Below are 21,558 nucleotides of genomic sequence, written 5' to 3'. Positions count from 1 at the left end.
TCGTCGTACGGCACAGAGCTCGCGCGGAGAGGATGCCATTTTGTTAGTTTACCCCTAGAGTTGCCATGTCAACAGTCGTGTCGCGCGCGCGCGACATCGCTGTCACGCCACGCGCTCACTACCTGCTCGGTGGAGACCGTGCACAGTGCCGGCGCCGTGCGAACGGCAGAATGTTTGCTAGAACTTGACCAAAAAAAATACCATGGGAAAAAATTTCAAGACTCAACGTGATATTTCCGTATTTTGCAACCAGAAATACCCGTGTTCCTCGAAGCCCTTCAAGTTTTTACGTCGGCGACATCGCTTCGCAGGTGGGGAGCGGCAGCCATTTTGTTGTTTACGTTGTTTACCAACAAACTGCTAATGTAGTTCGGGAAAGCTCTAAAACTGATGACGTTCATCGTGCATATCTCGACGTTTACCGTGAAATATCACGGCTGATATTTTACGGTGAACGTCACTAGGATGTAGCAATATGGGCATGGGTATATGATAAAGGATGGATACCAACAGACATTTTGGCAGTTTACATGTAATGGAGTGAGAATAAACCTCTGGATAGTGAACATTTAGTTTTGTAAAATATAATGCATGCTGAGGGGCAGTTTGTATATATAAATTCATGGTAACCGTCCGAGGTGAGGTTCGTACCAAGTTTCATAGCGTTCTTGTTCACGTATTAAACCATGCATATAACATTCTTGTTCAAATGGCAGTGTCAGTGACATACGAATTTGGCTGAATGAACAGAAAACATGTTCAGAAAACAAAGGCTTTGTTGCTCTACAAAAAATAAATATTTTCACAAGTGAATAAATTTTCAACGTTTTCATTACACCAATCTTATTTTAGTTTATGCTTCAAAATCAGACAAGGGCACATATGCCTACACTAGGAAGTGTGAAAGAACAACAGCGATTAAACTGCATTTCATAAAAGTTTGGGAACATTTTCAACAGTGCAACAGAAAAGCTTGCGATGCGACTGTGCGGGCTTAACATTGGCAATGCTCATTTCTTCTTGACGTCAAAAGTCAACATTATAAAAATCCTAGCTAGATATTGTTCAACTGGCAATACGGTATTTAGTTAACGACTGAATCTTTCATGGAACATGTCAAACGATGTTGACTGTGCCTCCCGGTTTATAATTGATTAAATACATCAATTAAAAATAATGGCCTGGGCTTTCTTTTTGAAAACACTACATTACTCGAGCCTGCACTATTGAAATAAAACAAAGTCTTCATGGGGGTACTATTACGAAAAGAAAAGTTCATTATCACTTTACTTTAAGAAAAAACATAACTGTACATGTTTAACGAAGAATGTATAAAATTAAAAATAAAACTCCAAATTTGAAATTACAAACGCAACTGAAATAGTTATGAGACGATCAAAAATACCAACAAAATTATATTAAGTAATCGTGGCCTGGCAAAGGAAATAGGCAGACATATTATTCCAAATTTAAACCCAAATTATTGAAAAAACCTAAATGTAATGCAAATTGTATGGAATGGATTGAACTTTTCGTTATCCTGTCAAAAATATGAAGTCCAAAATGACTCAATTTTTTTCAGATAATTAATCCTCGAAATAGCACAAGCAAAAGCCAACATATTTCTTACTACAGAAAAAGAACTCATTTAATGGAAAACTCGCGAAGTATGACACCATATAAACTGAGAAACATCTCGTTATATTGATTTTATTAAACATTGTTTTGTCTTGTCATACAAGGAGATTTAACCTTGTTTCGATATAAAATTTATGATAATGCTACACAACTGCGTTGTAAACCCTTATTAGCGAGTGAGCAATAAATGTTAATGTTGTTATAGGTCTCCTCGGTAGGGTCTTGTTGCAATGACAGTTGTAGTGAGATACATGTAACGAGGAGTATTCATTCGGGGCGTTGACCGCTCTATCCCTTGCAATTGTGTCGTGATGAAGAACTGGGTCCTTATCTCCAACAAAACACAACCGACGACTTGGCAGAACTATGTATTGTAGCTAAACATATTAAAGCGCCCATACTTTAAAAAATCCCCCAAAACACTACAAATTATTTTTATATGTCTTAAGCGGGGTGAAAATGCAACATCAAAGACCCGGGGGAACACTTCCATTACTTGCCAATATGTATACGTGCCACCCAATGGGGTGGGTATTTCAGCAACTTTGTCTAAAATGGGGGTATCAATTCCACTGTAAATCAGGGGAGTTGATTTTTGAGTGCCACACAAGAACAAATTCCAACTGTCAGTTCCCGTCTTCCTAGCAGGGTTCTGAGCTGCACTCTAAGCATCGGTATCTTTTCTGTGGCAGGGGAACCATTAAAGAGACCCCCTGGCTTTAGCCAAAGTAAATATAGACTTTGTTTTAAAACATTGTCACTGATTCGTTAGAACTCTATATCTGGCAGATTTTTGCCAATAGAAAATGCCCAAACAAAGTGGCTCTACTGCTCCCGGTATCGATCATGACAGACAGGTCGACCATGACCACATGAAGTAGTATCGCTTTACAGACGTACAGCGAGGTTTGTTGTGAATTGGAATTTCAAAAAAAAGAAATACCAGATAACTGATAATTTGCAGAAGCTGGACCAAAATTTGGTGAGGGTGAAAGACATTTTCTTTCACAAAATTGTTTTAGTATTTCCTGATGTTTTTCGGAATCATGGCTTGGCCAGCAACAACATAGCTCTAAACGCAGTACAGTAGTAGGCTTTGCCGGGACAAAAATTGCTTTTTCCGTTTTAAAAATTTTGACGCTATGACTTTTGACCTGGGTCAAAGGTCATAAAGGTCTAAAATGGGGTCCTAAATAACGAGATTTGAGGTCTAAAATGGGGCCTGGGTTTTATACCTGCGGCCCGCACATTGCTACCACTTCTCTGAACAAGTACCCCCCCCCCCCCGGATCAAAGATTTACGGTAATCTGCCGTCAAATTTCATTATGGTGGAAATATGTCACTTGTACAAGGACAAGAAATAAATATATGAAATTTGAAGTGGCGAATTACATATGTTGGTGTCCCTGGAAGATTTTCGAATGAATTATGACCAAAAAACTACTCAAAAGACGTTTTTAAAATTTGACTTAATGCATACGATCAACTTTGGTCGGCAGACATTAACTTCACTGGTCGTGAAAGCCGCCATCTCTGACAGCCTTTCCAAGAAAGTATTCCTATCTTTAAAACAGTTTAAAGCCCTGGTTCTAAAGCCATGACCTCCGCCATGTTGACATTAAATCCTTACAAAGCGCTAATCATGTTTTCTTGTGGAATACTCCTTAACTGAATGAGTTTGCTTGGAGAAATAGCGATAAGCAAAGTACTTTCATAATCTGTTTATTAATGTATACCATATGCAGGACATGTGACCTGCAGGAATTGCTGGAAAAACAATGAATCGAAAACTTTGAGTAGGACTATCCATGTGATACGAAGATCTATCGTACTATGATTGTTTTTTCAACATTTTGTTTTAATTACGCACAATACTCGGACAAAAAAGTCCAAGTCCGTAAAAGACATTGTTTGAAATATGAAATCACCCGAGAGTTAAATGTAGGAGGGTTAGGGGACTGACTTTATATCGGGAGTCGCTTTGTATTGGTGATTTGCGCCTTTTACAGTCACCCAATTCCCTGTAGACCCTTGTTGTTGTTGTTGTTGGTTTTGTTTTGTTTTGTTTTTGATAAATGGCAAACAACTAACACACTGAGAAAACTGCTAAAAGAAAATCGGTTAAATTGATAAACATGTTTCAGTTATATTATATTCAGTTTTCTCAGGGACAGCTGATATTGTTATTTGAGAACAGCCGTACACCGGCACTGTGATTCGGTAGAAGCATAGTACTGTACCCAGATAAACCTTCCAAACATTTTATCAGTCATAAATTTTGTGTAAATATTAACTTTGGTTGGTTGTTGAGCACACACCTAGCTCTGTGCAAACCAGAACACTGCACATAATACGCCTTGAGGTGCCGTTCAAATCTTTGCAAAGCATTGGACAGAATTCATCAACACCATGTTGAGTACACTGCGTCGTGGTCGAAGAGCAAGCACTGACAGTCGGGACAGTGTCAGTGGGGATATATATAGTGAGCATGATCGTCTGCTAATTACCGCTGCGACCGACGCTTCCATTGCTAGTGTTCAGGCGATGGGTCCCTCTGCATTTGCCACTGGTCACCAACCTCTTGACAAGGACACTGAAGCTAAGCAAGACAGTGGACGCAGTGATCATTCTTCTGCAGCTTCTTCAAGTTCAAGTACCTCAAGTAGAAAACTAAAGAAGGCCGGAAAGAAAAACAAACCAAAGTGAGCACATTAATATTAAGTATTTTGAGGTGAATAAACTTAAACTCAGGTGATCGCTCTTATCTTACGTTGTACAATGACAACCAAAGCATGTTTGTACGTAGCTGCAATAATAAGCCCCTTTCAGTTCCGCGCACCAGTGTTCTATACCCATGATGCCTTTCGAAACTAGCGGCTTCGAGGGTACCAGTTTGCGCGTATCGCCTATTCTTTAACACAGGTCTGCTATAACAAGAATCATTTTTGCTTGTTTTCCGACTTATTTTGTCGAAAAAAGTAAGCTAACTATTCACTTTGTATATGTCAATCTATCTGTAAGCTGTTGAATATAACAGTTCGCCAATTATTTACACATACGAATGTTGATCACAAAAATCGGCTGTTGCTTTTGACAAGAGATTTCATGGAAAGTATACAATTACTGTCGTCAAATTGAATGTAGAGACTGCACTGATATGTAAATATTACGCACAAAAAGTAATGGTGATTTTAATATCTACAGACGAAATCTACTGAACAAGATTTTTGGCTAGGAGACAAATGGGAACTCCCCCTCATGTAAACAAACACGTAAAACTTGATACCTCACAGCGGCAATCATTGGACCGGAGAATAGAACACCACCAGTCCGACGTTAGTTGAAGGAGACATGTCCTGAAGGTGTCTCGTGTAAGGTTTTCGTTGCAACCTCACAAATCTAACTTTGCAAAATCAGGAATGCTTGCTACATGCACACTGACTGTGGATGAAAACAAACGTGAATCCCACAAACATTTTCCAGATTTCCGTAAAATTGATGCGCAATTGGCAAAGTGTTGCAACAGACAGTTATAAATACATCGACATATAAAATATTACTGCATAGCTCACGTTTTCTCACAGAATGAGTCTAAAAACACGCGAAAAATGAATCTGGATATAATAGACCTGTGTTAAAGAATAGGCGATACACGCAAAGTGGTACCCTCGAAGCCGCTAATTTCGCAAATGGGTATAGAACGCTAGTCCGCGGAACTGTAAAGGGGCTTATTGTAGCCTTGGTGAGCCTCTGTCGTGCGGCTTACAATTGTGCAAGCCGCACGACCCAGCCCACCAATACTACAATTATTGCAGCTAGTTTGTACACATGTTGCATGTGGACAGCACTTATTTTGTCGTGACAGATCATACGTGACACACTCTTAGTCCTAGGTTGACCCCTTTTTTGCGTAGCTTGACTGGACTGTCTCACAGTGTCAGATTGACCATCTGGCCTATTGCTTCTGATTTTGACCATTTCGAATCTTTGTGTACAATAAATGAGCCTTGGTAACTTAAAAATATGCCGATTCCTTCAGCGATGTTTATAGAGACATTATCGCATGCAGGGAGATTCGCACAACGACAATTTAGTCAATGTAATCAGAGACTTCAATATTGGCAGACACAAGACACTAACACAACAGCCAGAAAATCGGACTTCAACAGAGTTTGCTGGAATTCCATAAAAAGGCGGAGAAAATTTTAAAAAATGAAAAGAGAATCGTGACATAAAGAGACCTAGTCCGTCCTGACGTTCTCGTCAACAGAAGTGACAGTTTTGTAACGGTGGTGTTGCAAACAAATTTGAAAAGAGTATATTTGTTGTGTTTATCTATATGAGTAGAACCCATTGACGTGCATGTCATTTTTGTCAGTTATTCTGAATTCAGATTGCGTAAAAGATAAGAATCAGATACAGCATTTCAATCTCTTAACTTTAGTGACTGGAATTCAACAGTCGTTTATAATGATTTACAATAAACTTCAGACAATATTAATTAGTCGATAATTAGACTGACAGATTCAGTCGTGCAATTGATCTCCACCAACTCCAAACAAATCAACCATTGAAGGCTTATATGGTTTATGTTACCGTGGCGAACTCAAAGAAATATAGTATCCAGGTGCCGCCGGCGGGTAAATTTAATCAATTTCGCAAAATCATAACAAAGCATGTTTTTAAGGCCGATATATCAATTTTACTTATTTTTGACCTTGATCTAAAATTTGGAGGGGAGAGTAGAGGTGTTCGTGACTGCCCTCCAGTATCTATGGTCTGCCCGCTCCCCTCTCTCCACAAAAGTTCAAGCTCCCCTCTGCCCTCTCCTCACTCCCGAAATTCCACCTTGCCAATTAGATGCCCACTAGGCAACCCAGTTGAACACAAAACCCATGCCAGCAGTTAGCAGTGTACCTTTGAACATTGCTCCCCTCTAGTTAGACGCTTAATCTTCCCTCACGTTCCATCATCAACCATGGCTTTTAGCTCCTACGTATTTTCCGGTACCCACTGTCAAAATTTTTCTCCCCGCCCACTGAAAATAATGAAATTTCTTCCCCGCCCACAATAAATATCGACTTTTTCTCCGCTGATTAGTTTTGAAATTTGCCCGCCCGCTGAAAAACTGCGCACGAACACCTTTTTGCACTAACAGCTTAGTTGGCGGCACCCGAGTATCGCTCACAATATACAAACAGGCTTCTAGACAGGTGCCGCCAACTGCTAAATTTCACCTATTTCGCAAAATCATCGAAAAACCTGTTGTAAAGGCTGTTATAACAATTTTACTTTTTTTTAACTTGACCTAAAAGTTGCAGGGGAAAGTAGAGCTATTCGTAAGTGCCCTCTCACTGGCATACACGGAAAATGTGCCCTCCCACTGAATTTTGATGCCCACTACCCATACCACCTGTCCTCCAGTATCTATGGTTTGCTCGCTCCCCACTCCCCACAACAGTTCAAGCTCCCCACTTCCCTCTCCCAAATATTAAAATTCCCTGTTTTCCACTAGATGCCCACTAGGAAACCCAGATCAATACAAAACTGTGTCAGCAGCTTGCAGTATAGCCCTACGAGTATTGCGAGTGTTCGGCTCCCATGATTCGTTTCAGCATATCGTTTTTGTATGTCTATTTGCAGAATTTCACTCATACCAGACGCATAAATAATTTTCAAATCATTGTATCAACAAGCACTGAATAGATGGGTTTTAAAGTCTTCAATTCGTACGAGTGTTGGCCTTCAAGCCACCAACACGGATTCTCCACCATTTATAAGTTTTCACATCACACAGAGAGAGAGTATATCATGACGTATATAATTATTCATCTACTCTCGAAAACATGTTGTTTGCCTGGGGTTTTCATTGACGTAACTCTCTAGAGAATGTCCAATGAATTCCCTTAAGATTAAATCTTTAACTCCTTGGTGTTTCCTTTGTACAGACAAATGCGCATATACACTTGATTCATGTTACACTTTGTTGTTGAAAAGGTATAAATGCATATCTTATATAAGTTCATGCTGGTCAGTAAAAGAAAGAACGTACAAAAACTTGTGACTGATAATTATTGTTTATTCTCATGTGAGATATATATTTTAACACCTCAACTAAATCCATAATCTTCTTTTCTTTTTCACCTACACAGAAAGCATATGGGGAATAAGGCCTTGATAGTTAGTAACAGCTGGGGAGGTCCAATCCAAGGAGGAGTAACTGATGACGTTCATATATTAATCCGTCTGCTTCGTGCATTGGGATTAGCTGTGTACTGCACCACTCTAACAGCGACTGAAGAAGAAATCGTGGAGGCGAGGAAATACGGCGTTGAGCTCATAGCGCCATCACCGGTTCCAAAATTCAAGGCAAGGGATGGGATACCAGATCCTGATTGGTTGTATCATCATAAAGACTTCTTTCCGAATTTGAAAGAGTTGGCCAATGTCAGATTTGTTTTCGGATTCGGAATGATAACATCTGAAGCCGCCTTCGAGATAGAAAGAGATGTCTTCAAGAGAGCAGCATTCTACCTGATAAATATGTTTGACAGGGACGTTATTACCCCTGTCATTGCGAATTGCATGCATAAAGAACTTAATCTTCGTCGCGAGAAAGTGTTGAAAGAAGGTCGAGATTCTACTGCTGTATTTTCTGTCGGCGGCAGTATCTTTCAAAAGTACAAAAGGATATATCGCAAAGATTCGAAGATAAAACACTATAGATTATCTCCGATGATAGACGAGAGTGTTTTCAAGATTCCTGCCCCGGAACCTGTCGATGAAGATGGTGAGTTTCAAATTCTGTCTATATTCCAAGACCACGAATTAGCAGGTCTGAAAAAAGACAGTGTTATCGTAAAGGCCATGAATTCAATGTCGGAGTCATTCAACCAGACGATGAAATCATGCCTTAAATGGAAAATTCTTGGAGTATCCAAACGTTGCGAATCTGATGTCATAAACTGTATTGAACCTCATTCAAAGTTACATGTAGTAGTGGCTCGAATGCCATCGGCTGAACAGTTGAATGATGAACTCGGCAATCAAATCTCGTCCTTGTTCCCCATCTTCTGTACATTATGCCAATTTAACACTTGCAGCAATGTCTGCTGCGGTTCCCATCATTATTCCCTGGGGATCCCAAGTCATGAGCTGATTAAGCGACATTTACCTGAAGATGAAGATCGTCTCGTTGTGGATATGAGCGATGCGAATATATTGAAGCAGCGAATCATGGACTTCCTATGCAACTACAAGATTGCCCTCAAAAAGGCAAACGACATCAAGACTGCGATAAAGAACAAGGTGAAACAGCAACTGGAGAATATTAACAACGATTTCATGAAAGTGGTGAAGGATGACGCAGAGGTTAAATATGGAATCATATTACGAAGCTCTGCGGAGAAAACACAAGGTATCTAAGGAAACTATGTCAAGTCAGTTTATTTTTGAAATATATTTACGTATACTCTTGCCGTTTGTTACATGGGTTGTATGTACGTATGTACCGGTACGTATGTATGTATGTATGTATGTATGTATGTATGTATGTATGTATGTATGTATGTATGTATGTATGTATGTATGTATGTATGTATGTATGTATGTATGTATGTATGTATGTATGTATGTATGTATGTATGTATGTATGTATGTATGTATGTATGTATGTATGTATGTATGTATGTATGTATGTATGTATGTATGTATGTATGTATGTATGTATGTATGTATGTATGTATGTGTGTATGTGTGTATGTATTATGTATGTGTGTATGTATGTATGTATGTATGTATGTATGTATGTATGTATGTATGTATGTATGTATGTATGTGTGTGTGTATGTATGTATGTATGTATGTATGTATGTATGTATGTATGTATGTATGTATGTATGTATGTATGTATGTATGTATGTATGTATGTATGTATGTATGTATGTATGTATGTATGTATGTATGTATGTGTATGTATGTATTTATGCATGCATGCATGCATTTATTTTTTCTTTATTGTTTGATTTCGGACAGTTCGGGGAGGAAATAAAGATAACCAAAAGACGGAACTGACTAATATTTCTAGAAAGAGGAAAATGCCCGATCGTGATCCAGGTAAGTGTAATTTCAATCATTTTGTCACAAGAGTGCACAAAATGATGTTCATGATAATTAGTTGTTATTTGTTAATATCTTGGAAGTGCTTTTGTTCTGTCTTGTAAAATTAATCTTCTTGTCCTACTTCTAAATCATTCAGACATGCCTGGAGTTCACCTTGTCAACATAGCCTCCATATATTTCTGTAATGTCCCATGTTCAAATTGATATATGAACCTAGGTTCTGACTAGAATTGATTTGTCACCAAGAACATTTCATATTGTACACTATGCATTGCAGGCAAAACTTATATGTATTACAATAATGGAGTAGTAAGAGACGAAAATATACTCGTCTTCTTGTCAAATAACAATGTAACCAAGAGGTATAACTATTGTCCCTTTCCATAAAATATATTCATTACTGCCTGGTACAAATACTAAGTAGAAATGCAGGATATTAAGAGTGGCTTAAAGGGTCAAATTAAAAAAATGCAATAACCATTGTTTTTGAGGTTCGTTTTACATGACTGTCCAATCTCTTTTTACCAGGTGATATAAAAGTGAAAGTAAGGGTAAGCGAAGTGGTTCCAGAAAATGGAAGAACAGTTGTTGGAGTTGAGAGAGATTTCTATGAAAGCGACGAGGTCAAGGAGACGACTGAAGAAGTTGGTCAGTTGCTTGCTGAACAACATGACGAGATAAAACGGAAGGACACGGGTAGTGGAAGTATTTCCTATACAATGTCTTGTCAGTCATTAGATGCACTGGAATGCCTAATGAGGAAATATGAGAATGGTAACCTACAAGATATGATGGACGATAAATTCCTGTCAGATGAACTCCTTGATAAAATTGGGGCATTTTATCTGGCGATTGACGTAACCATTGACTATGAGGAGTACTTCTTGTGTAGACAGGAGCTGATCCAAAAATATGGTAAATATGAACGTCTTGTTCTCTCATGTGCTATTTTGTCCAGGTAATTTTACAAGTATCTTGTAAATTGTTGTATCTTTTATCTGTATTTTATCTTTCTTTGATTTTAATCACGTGCTGTTATTAACTCGCGGCTACCGAAGCACCCTAGGTTGTCAGCACTTGCATAATATCGTCACATTCTAAGAAATCTTTTCACCACTGTTGCATCTGCATTGGCATCTGAACATCAATTTTGAAAAAGGGCTAAACATGACAAATTTAAAATGAGTGTCCTTTCCTATATGTTTTCTGTATTACCTACCTCCGGTCTGATTACCTACTTGTTTGTGCATTCATGCCAATACGTATGCCTCCTTAAAGACACAGATCCCATTCTCTTAACCACGCATTAGTTATTTTTGACATAGCTATTTCTATGGTATCATTCATTTGTTTTCCTTTGAGAATTTCATCAAGTAAATTAATGTGTTTTCAGATAACGCTGATAGAGAAACTTAGGCTGATAAAAAGCAATTGATGTCTCTAAGTTTCTTTAACATAGTGTAGTTCTTGAGCCTATTTGCATACTTCCTGTAACTTCCTGGTAACTTTAATATAGCCTTGGGTATGGTTTTCTGTAAATTCAGGGCTACCGACGCAGGAAAGAAGTATTCCCAAACCAGACCAAATAGCGCCACAGAGGAGTGACATGACACCTGGAAGAGCAAACCGAGCAAGAGATCTCCTGAAAACTTTCGAGAGTGAGCAGGAGGTGACTGCGAGCCAGATAAAGATGCTCGACCAGCTTTTGAAAGAAAAGGAAGAGAAAAGACTGTCAGAGCGCCAACAATCATTACGAGAACCCGAGCAACAGATTTGTGAAGGTAAGAAACAGACACAACATGTTGACAAAGGTCTAACGGAGTTATCTGATTATCAAATGTCTCATTTTAACCAAATTATAAACTTTAAATGCAATTTATCGTATTACAGTTCGATAAAAATTGCTTTTGTACAGTTACTACGTTGCAGTCTATGCAAGAACAACACCAAGATGACCCTGAATCCACACAGATGACCGATGTACATCTACTGACAGATGAAGAGATAGAACAGAAGAATGAAGAACTTGAGTCCAAAGTCAACGAACTCAGGTTAAGTAGTAGACTAATACAAGCAAGAAATGCAGGCCGGAGAAGAGGGAGAGATAATGAAAAGTCTGTGGAAATTGAGGAGGACAAGGGAAACGAACGTGAATTAAAACCACTTCTCGACAAGTTTTTGCAGGAGAAGAAGAAGACGCAAGACCTTGCTACCAACCATCCTGAAGAGGTAATGAAAACTGAGAAGCTGCCAAAGTATGCAGACCACATCGTTCGTAAAGCAAAAATCTCTGACAGAATGAAGAAACTGTACCTGGAATTGAGACGGGTTGAGAGAGGTCAGTTGAAGTTTCATGGTTTACAGTTTCCTTTCAGAGTCCGTATATATCCGATGTAACAGTCATCAAATTGGTGCTGCAATTTCGGAGGAATTACAAGTTTATATGGAAGACGGTCACGACATGTGACATGAAAGTTTTAAAACTGCGATCTGCGGTTAGGGTTCGGGGTTAGGGTAGGGGTTAGGGCTTAGGTTTTCTCTCGTAAAAAACCTTACTTCGCTCTCAACCCTGGAGGTTAGGCCAAGGGACAGAAAAAATTTAACGGCATAACTTAGGTTAGTTAGCGTTGGGGTTAGGGTTAGGGTTAGGGTAGGGTTAGGGTTAGGGTTAGCTCGCAGATCACAGTTTAAAGACGCAGGTCGTATGTCGCAGGTCGTGACCGGTCTTCCATACATGTCGGAGTCCTAACGTGGCCGCTATTTCTCCCAGGGTGTATCCATTGTAGAAGTATGCAGAAATAAGCTCGTCTCTACCGCTGTAATCCATCGTTAGGAGGAGAATGAAATGACATGTATGCAAACGCAATATTAGTTTTGAAACTCGCACGTCGCAGTTTAAGAACTCGCATGTCGCAGTTTAAGAACTCCCAGGTCGCAGTTCAAAAAAACTCCGCATGTCGCATGTTGTGACCGGTCTTCCATAAGTTTATAATATATGCAAAGACCTATTAATGAACCCGACACTGCTAATTGCTTCACAGATCAATCAGATATCTGTCAAATCATTATCTCTAGCAAGTTTTATCAACTTTCGCGCAGTACTTTTGGAGTTAAGGTAGCTTTCCGCCTTTGTTTTGGTATTTTAAGTCAAAAACACGATTTTTTTACCCCTGAAAAGTATTCCTGTAATATTGATCTTCCTGTGTGTAGAATATCTTGGTCTTGAACTTCCTGTTTTTGGCTGAAATTTTTTAATAAAATGTGCGAGAGGCACAGGTGTACTTTTTGCATTTGAGACTACCGGTAAGTCTTGATTGACAAGGGATTACGCTAAGCAGCAGCATCACAGTATTGTCGCATGCACTTGGACAACATCCGCTGTGTAAATCCCTATGACACCTACCGTTCACTGCGGTGTCAAGACCATAGTGTGTACCTAGCAATTAGGCGTCGAAAGGTGGGTCTTACCCACAGTTGCGAGTGGAGTGATACGTACCGGCCGCCGCGTACTATGCATAGTACGCGGCGGCCGGTACGTATCACTCCACTCACAACTGTGCTCGAAAGTCCACAACAGCCAAACCGATGTCGACCAACATAAAAGACGGCCTGCGAATGTCAGACATGGGGTCATACTACAACCAAATGCTCGATGATTTGTCTGATGAGAGCATTTGTAGCGATACCGATGACACTAATACAAAGTTCATGTAACATGCAAATGAGCAGTTTATGAACTTGACACTAGTGCTCAATGCTTCATGGTACAATAAGCAACATCTGTAGCACGTTTCATCACATTTAATGCTATAATTTCGGAGTTAAGTTCGTTCAATATTGGTGAGAAAAGAAACCCCTAATTAAGACCATCGTCTGGGCTAATGTCGGTCAAAATGCTCAAAAAATCTAATTTTATTTTTTTCCTTCATTGTCACCCTCGACATGTATACTTTCAAATAAGCTATATCATTCTTCAAAAAATATTAACTAAAATCGAGAAAAATCGCGTTTATTTCCCACTGACCCCTGGTCAAATTTTATTTAGTCTAATTATATATTCAAAACAGGTAAATTGCTATTTTTGGTTGCCTAAAAACTTTGTTGAGTTATGGCATCATGTATGAAGTAGTGACCATTTGCTTGCTTATTGAAGCAGCTTTTTCAGAGGTAAAAATATGGCGTTGTGGAAATTGTGAGTTTGAGACTAATTGCAGTCTAAAAAAGCCAGATCAATGAGTAATCGGGAAGAAATTTGCAACAAATGATTCTGTTTTATATTTTGTGTGGATATTACTGTAAGGCATATGAAGATTTTCATTCAGGTATAGCAATTAAACCAGAAAACAAACCATATTAGACGTTATGGTGTCCATATACATAACAAGTAAAGAATCTCACATGAATTTCATTATCATGCTGATTATAAAATCAATATTTTTTTGATAATTAACAGTTCATTTTTCACTTAGAAAGCAATTACAACCAGGCTTTTGTAAATAGAATTCTAACTGACAATTTAAACTTGTCCAATACCCTATTTTGAGGTCGTAAACTTTGCATGAAGTATGAGTATCACCTTTATGTTGTAAACATTTCAATCCAATACTCCTAACAATTGTGTTTTGTACTGCATTCGTTTCTTGTGGCAGTAATAACTCTTGAAAGAATGGTTGGAATGCAATGAAAATCAGCCAACATATGTGAAATTAAATACTTTACAAAATAAACTTCAAAAAACAAGGTCATCCAATCATGTCATAGTAGAAACTTGACGGAAAGTTGTGAAATTTATTAATTTTTCAATCTTACCGAGATGACTATGATTTAATTTATATTGACATCTTATACAGTCATAGATTTAGGTTTATATTGTAATACATATACATCTGAATGCTACAGAAAAAAATCGGTTGTTGTATGACTTTTCGTTCAATAGATATCTTTGCCACAAATTTCCTCATATTTTTAACCCTGGAAATTGTCGCCATGGCAATCGAATATCCGGTTTTCCCCCTGCACTGCATTTTACCATCTACTGCAACAAAAAGATGACAAACTCTGAAAACAAGGTACTACACGGTTAGTGTTTTAAAATAGCCCAGACAATAGCCTTAAGTTGGCACTGATTCACACGACAATTAGATATTAATCAGATCAATATCTGTACTAGGTTCCATCAAATTTAGTGCCATAACTCAGAGTTATCATTAATTACAAAGTTCATTAAATATGCAAATTAACCCTTAATTAACTTACTGCTACTTAATGCTTCAAAGCACAGTCAGATATCTCTAAGATCAGTGTCATCTTTGATTTCAAGTTCTATTTTAGCCACGTTTTCTATGTCTCTGATGCTTTCTACAACTATGCTTGTTTCCACTGTTTTAGTGGTTCAAAGCCAATTTCTGTGATAATATTATCCACTCACCTTACTACCATGTTACATCAAACATTGAGCATTCTAGTGCTGTATGCTTAAACGTCTCCTAGTTGTCTTTTTCCTATCACTGTACCATGCCCTGAAGATACTGGATATTTAAAGTCAAAACACAAATAACTAATTTATACCATCTATTCTACAAAACCATATTGTATATTCTTCATTAGCCAATATCTAAATGCTGATCCACAAGGCAAGAGAGAAACCAGATATGAACTGAAAATGCTCATGTGTTCCAGCATATACTAGTATTGCAATTGTGTGTAAATTTAAACTTTTGCCACATGTTTGCATCTTCATTGAAAGTGTTATGGTCAGCATCATGAACAATATTCACCACATGTCGTTGTTCCCAATTTGAAACACATGAGGCATGTCTAAGTTATGGTTCTAAATCAGGAAAAAAGATCAGACCTCTAGCAGTATTGGCCAGACAAGAAATACATATGCGCATTATAAATGAGGGTACAAGATGTGACATCTTAAGGTCTAATATCCAATCAAAATTGGAGGGTATAGAACTTGTGGTTACTGAGATATGCATATATATGTATAATCAAGGTCAAAGGTCATCGAGGTCACATGACATTTTGAAAAACAAATTATATTGCTAATTAATCCCTATATGCCAAAAAATCAGATCTCTAGCTCTGTTCGCTTGCCCAGAATTAGATGTGTACATAATTAATGAGGTAAAGCATGTGTTGTCATAAGGTCTCCCATCCTACTAAATACAAAGGACATAGCACTTGTGGTTACTTATTAATTGACATAAACATATATTCTAAGTAAAAGGTCACTGAGGTCACATGACATTTGGTCAAAAAATTTCTCTCCTATAGTTATCCCTATATACCAAAAATCAGACATCCAGCTCTATTGGCTTGCTCAGAATGAGATATGTGCATAATTATTGAGGTACAGTATGTGGTGTCATAAGATGTCCAATCATACCAAATATGATGAAGGGTGTAGCACTTGTGGTTACTAAGTTATGGACAAATATGTATATTTGAGGTCAAAGGTCACCGAAGTCACGTGACATTTTGTTAAAAAAATTGTATTGCTAAGTTATCCCTATATACCAAAAATCAGACCTCTAGCTCTATTGGCTCGCTCAAAATTAGATATGCACATAATTAATGAGGTACAATATGTGGCGTCATAAGGTGTCCCATCATACCATACATGAAGGGTGTAGCACTTGTGGTTACTGAGTTATGGACAAATATGTATATTTGAGGTTAAAGGTCACCGAGGTCACGTGACATTTTGTCAAAAAAATTGTATTGCTAAGTTATCCCTATATACCAAAAATCAGACCTCTAGCTCTATTGGCTCGCTCAAAATTAGATATGCACATAATTAATGCGGTACAATATGTGGCGTCATAAGGTGTCCCATCATACCATATATGAAGGGTGTAGCACTTGTGGTTACTGAGTTATGGACAAATATGTATATTTGAGGTTAAAGGTCACCGAGGTCACGTGACATTTTGTCAAAAAAATTGTATTGCTAAGTTATCCCTATATACCAAAATCAGACCTCTAGCTCTATTGGCTCGCTCAAAATTAGATATGCACATAATTAATGGGTACAATATGTGGCGTCATAAGGTGTCCCATCATACCATATATGAAGGGTGTAGCACTTGTGGTTACTGAGTTATGGACAAATATATATATTTTAGGTTAAAGGTCACCGAGGTCACGTGACATCTTGTCAAAAAATTGTATTGCAAAGTTATCCCTATATACCAAAAATCAGACCTCTAGCTCTATTGGCTCGCTAAAAATTAGATATGCACATAATTAATGCGGTACAATATGTGGCGTCATAAGGTGTCCCATCATACCATACATGAAGGGTGTAGCACTTGTGGTTACTGAGTTATGGACAAATATGTATATTTGAGGTCAAAGGTCACCGAGGTCACGTGACATTTTGTCAAAAAAATTGTTTTGCTAAGTTATCCCTATATACCAAAAATCAGACCTCTAGCTCTATTGGCTCGCTCAAAATTAGATATGTGCATAATTGATGAGGTACAATATGTGGCGTCATAAGGTGTCCCATCATACCATATATGAAGGGTGGTAGCACTTGTGGTTACTGAGTTATGGACAAATATTTGAGATCAAAGGTCATCAAGGTCACATGACATTTTGTCAAAATATCCGAGATATCTGCGTGAACGAATGGACTCAGGGATGGACGAACAGACGGACATGACCCAATCTATAAGCCCACTGGACTTCATCTGTGGGGACTAAAAATTGTGTCACTGCATCCTTTTTGCAATATGAATACGGGAGAAACTAAATGTTTATTTTACTTGGCCTTATACATGGGAGTCTATGGAGAACTGCCTTATACATGGGAGTCTATGGAGGTGTAAACTAAAAATAGCGTCAATGACACTGTAGCTCCCATATCCTGGACTATTTAGTGTTTGTTCTCTGGTCAGATATTTGAACATGTGTGAAAGGGATAAAGTGCATGAAGTGAAAATACTTAAATGAAATGTACTGGAGACAGTGAAATATGTTTAATGTAATTATTCAGAATATAAAATGGAAAAAATACAGAATTAGATATATCGAATACTGTGATACAACCATTAACTCAACAAGTCATTTACAATGACATAGTCCCCACTTGTAATAGGAGTATTACCGGATTTTTCTGAGAGTACGCCCAGGGCCGTTTAAACAGAAAATGGCTACATTGTCTGCTTCACACCTGTAGCTAAATAACGGCCCAGGGCCGTAATTCGGTAAAAATTTACCGCCAATTAACTAAAAAATAAAGGAGTTATTTTATCACTGTTGATCACAAAACCAAAAATAAATGACGGTAGAAAGCAGCAAAACATCCACTCATTTTTTTCTCGAGAGTTTTGTTTTCTTTTTCGTCATTGTGCTACAAATTCTAACAGATCCATCTTCAACAAAAAGGACACAATGTTGCAATTTTCTGATGCATCATACAATAACATAAACTGACACTCATGCACTCATTCACGCACGCATAAAACTAAACTGAACCCAAGATACGATCAAGATTTCTTTTATTTGTATATCAACACAAATTGCAATAATAATTATACACATCTCTTTGGAAAATAAAATCACACATGGAAAAATAAATTACGAGTCAGGTAAAAATAACGCATGGATAATCAACGCACAACCGTGACAACACAAGGTCCCATTTAGCTGTGGGTCCATAGCTGTGGTGTTTTCAGACGGGATTCATGCCTTTTACGGGCTGTTTTGACTTTTACGATTTTAACCCCGCCACCACAGCTATGGGATATTCCATAGACTAGCGTCAATGTTCCGCTGCAAGCACCCTTTGCGGAAGTTTGCTCGACGATATTTCGAAATATTTTCCATCCAAATGACAAATTGCCAACACTCATCGACAGCTTGGTTATTAGGGACTAACCAGACCAGAAGTCCGCTCAAAATTCACTGAAATATCGCCTTTTTTCTAAGTTTGCCCGACATGACTACACGGAGACCGCCATTTTGCTAGCGTAAAACTGTTGGTCGAGGATCCCTGCAGTACGTCACTACAGTGACGTAGCGGTGACCTCTCAACTTCTAAACACAAACTGAGAGATTCTTCGTGTGATATCGATGACCATCGTTCGTCTTATGGACATTCCCAGTCTCACAAAACTGAAACCAAACTTTTACTTGGGGGGTGGGAGAAAGTTCAGTCCTAGGATCTATGATTATTCGTGGCGCGCGGATGCTGGCCGTAATCTCTTGGTTCGTGTTCAGAAGTTGAGAGGTCACCGCCTACGTCACTGTAGTGACGTACTGCAGGGATCCTCGACCAACAGTTTTACGCTAGATTTTACTTGCCAATAACAAAAAAGGAAAAAACCTTTTTAAATTTTTATATAGACATTTTTTTTTATATATGCCTCCATGCTTTGTCGAACGCATTCAAATTTAAGCGAAGAAAATCATCGATCAGATTTTGACGTGTGCACGTGTTCTGAGGTTGGCCTAGTTTTAGCCCTGCGTACGATGCTGTGTGTTCCGCTACAGCTAATATAACCCCGCTCACGTCACATGTGGTGAGCGGGGCTATTAGCTGTAGCGGAACACACAGCATCGTACGCAGGGCTAACCTAGTTTGTAAGTGTGACAAGTTAATCAAAGTAGTCGAACTTGTGAAAATAGATAGAGTGTTTCACATTCGTTGCACGCACGCAAAGAGGTCAATAATCTTAAACAATTGTGGATCATACCATTTCTACTAGGGATTACTACTACTGTTACGTTCGTGAATGCAACAAATTTACGCGAAGAAAATCATCAGATTTTTGTATCAAAGCGAAAAAAACCTGAAAAATAATGATGTACATTAAATAAAAAAATAATGAAACAGAATTATTTTTTATGATAGTCATTTTATTTATTTCATGATCCCCATGGTGCAGAATGGAAAATTCCTGGCTCCTGCTTCATCTGTCAATCATTGTCGGCATTGTGTGGCAAACTCTAACGTTGACTTTGCGTTCTTCTGGATCATTCCACGTGCATTTTAGTAGCATAAATAGGGGGATACGGACATATATCGCCGAAGTAATTATCTTAGAAGTGTAACTTATTTTATTTTGTACGCTATATAAAACTTTTTGACCTTTGCGTAGGTAATTTTTTTCAAGGGAAGTCAAGTTGAAATGCTGTAGACAAAGGTTGAGATGAACTTTAAAATTCTTAATAACAGCCCACCCCCCAAATAACCGCCCATGGGCGGTTTTTCGAGTGGGCGTACTCTCAGAAAAATCCGGTAGTCTTGATGGGGCAGGAAAATGTGGTCATTAAGAAGTATCACTGGAGTGTATATGTTGAGATCTATGGGCACATAGGTCTATGTCGTTGTTCCCAATTTGAAACACATGAGGCATGTCTAAGTTATGGTTCTAAATCGGGAAAAAAGATCAGACCTCTAGCAGTAATGGCCAGCCAAGAAATACATATGCACATTATAAATGAGGTACAAGATGTGACATCTTAAGGTCTAATATCCTATCAAATTGGAGGGTATAGAACTTGTGGTTACTGAAATATGCATATATATGTATAATCAAGGTCAAAGGTCATCGAGGTCACATGACATTTTGAAAAAAAAATTATATTGCTAATTAATCCCTATATGCCAAAAAATCAGATCTCTAGCTCTATTCGCTTGCCCAGAATTAGATGTGTACATAATTAATGAGGTAAAGGGTGTGTTGTCATAAGGTCTCCCATCCTACCAAATACAAAGGACATAGCACTTGTGGTTACTTATTTATTGACATAAACATATATTTCAGGTAAAAGGTCATCGAGGTCACATGACATTTGGTCAAAAAATTTCTCTCCTATAGTTATCCCTATATACCAAAAATCAGACATCCAGCTCTATTGGCTCGCTCAGAATGAGATATGCGCATAATTATTGAGGTACAGTATGTGGCGTCATAAGGTGTCCCATCATACCATACATGAAGGCTGTAGCACTTGTGGTTACTGAGTTATGGACAAATATGTATATTTGAGGTCAAAGGTCACCGAGGTCACATGACATTTTGTCAAAAAAATTGTATTGCTAAGTTATCCCTATATACCAAAAATCAGACCTCTAGCTCTATTGGCTCGCTCAAAATTAGATATGTGCATAATTAATGAGGTACAATATGTGGCGTCATAAGGTGTCCCATCATACCATACATGAAGGCTGTAGCACTTGTGGTTACTGAGTTATGGACAAATATGTATATTTGAGTCAAAGGTCATCAAGGTCACATGACATTTTGTCAAAATATCCGAGATATCTGCGTGAACGGATGGACTCACGGATGGACGAACAGACGGACATGACCCAATCTATAAGCTCACTGGACTTCATCCGTGGGACTAAAAATTGTGTCACTGCATCCTTTTTGCAATATGAATACGATGAGAAACTAAATTTTTATTTTTCGTGGCCTTATACATGGGAGTCTATGGAGATCTGCCTTATACATGGGAGTCTATGGACGTGTAAACTAAAAATATGCAAATTTCACCACGATTTGCCCAAATTTGGGAAAGGTCACTCCTATGCACTTCCATACCAAGTTTCAAATCAATCGGACTTGTGGTTTCAGAGCAGGAGATTTTTTGACCAAAATGGGAGAAAATTACAAAAAAATTCATGAAAAATAGCAAGTCCAAGATACTGACCCAAGATGTGCACAATCATTTCATGTCAGCCCAAAGTACTTACATGCTAATTTTTCATGTAATCTGCTCAGTGGTTATTGAGTTTTTTCAATTTTGACTGTTTTTACATTTTTTCACTTAAT

At 38.2% G+C, this 21,558-nt stretch overlaps 1 protein-coding gene across 1 annotated transcript; it reads left to right on the top strand.

The window, feature by feature from the left end:
- Window positions 1-3,966: 3,966 nt before the first annotated feature.
- On the top strand, window positions 3,967-12,098 carry LOC139127297 (uncharacterized; the record flags this gene model as incomplete). The annotated part of the gene is given in 6 exon segments (XM_070693214.1): window positions 3,967-4,341; window positions 7,792-9,056; window positions 9,674-9,754; window positions 10,289-10,675; window positions 11,305-11,541; window positions 11,676-12,098. Coding segments are annotated over 6 exon segments (2,686 nt in total), but the record flags the coding sequence as incomplete, so codon positions are not given.
- Window positions 12,099-21,558: the final 9,460 nt, after the last annotated feature.

The sequence above is a fragment of the Ptychodera flava genome, unplaced genomic scaffold (genome assembly GCF_041260155.1).
Source record: "Ptychodera flava strain L36383 unplaced genomic scaffold, AS_Pfla_20210202 Scaffold_30__1_contigs__length_3116999_pilon, whole genome shotgun sequence".
In the NCBI taxonomy this organism is placed as follows: Eukaryota; Metazoa; Hemichordata; class Enteropneusta; family Ptychoderidae; genus Ptychodera; species Ptychodera flava.
Note: the sequence above shows the minus strand (reverse complement) of the source record. Positions and strands in the feature narration are given on the sequence as shown.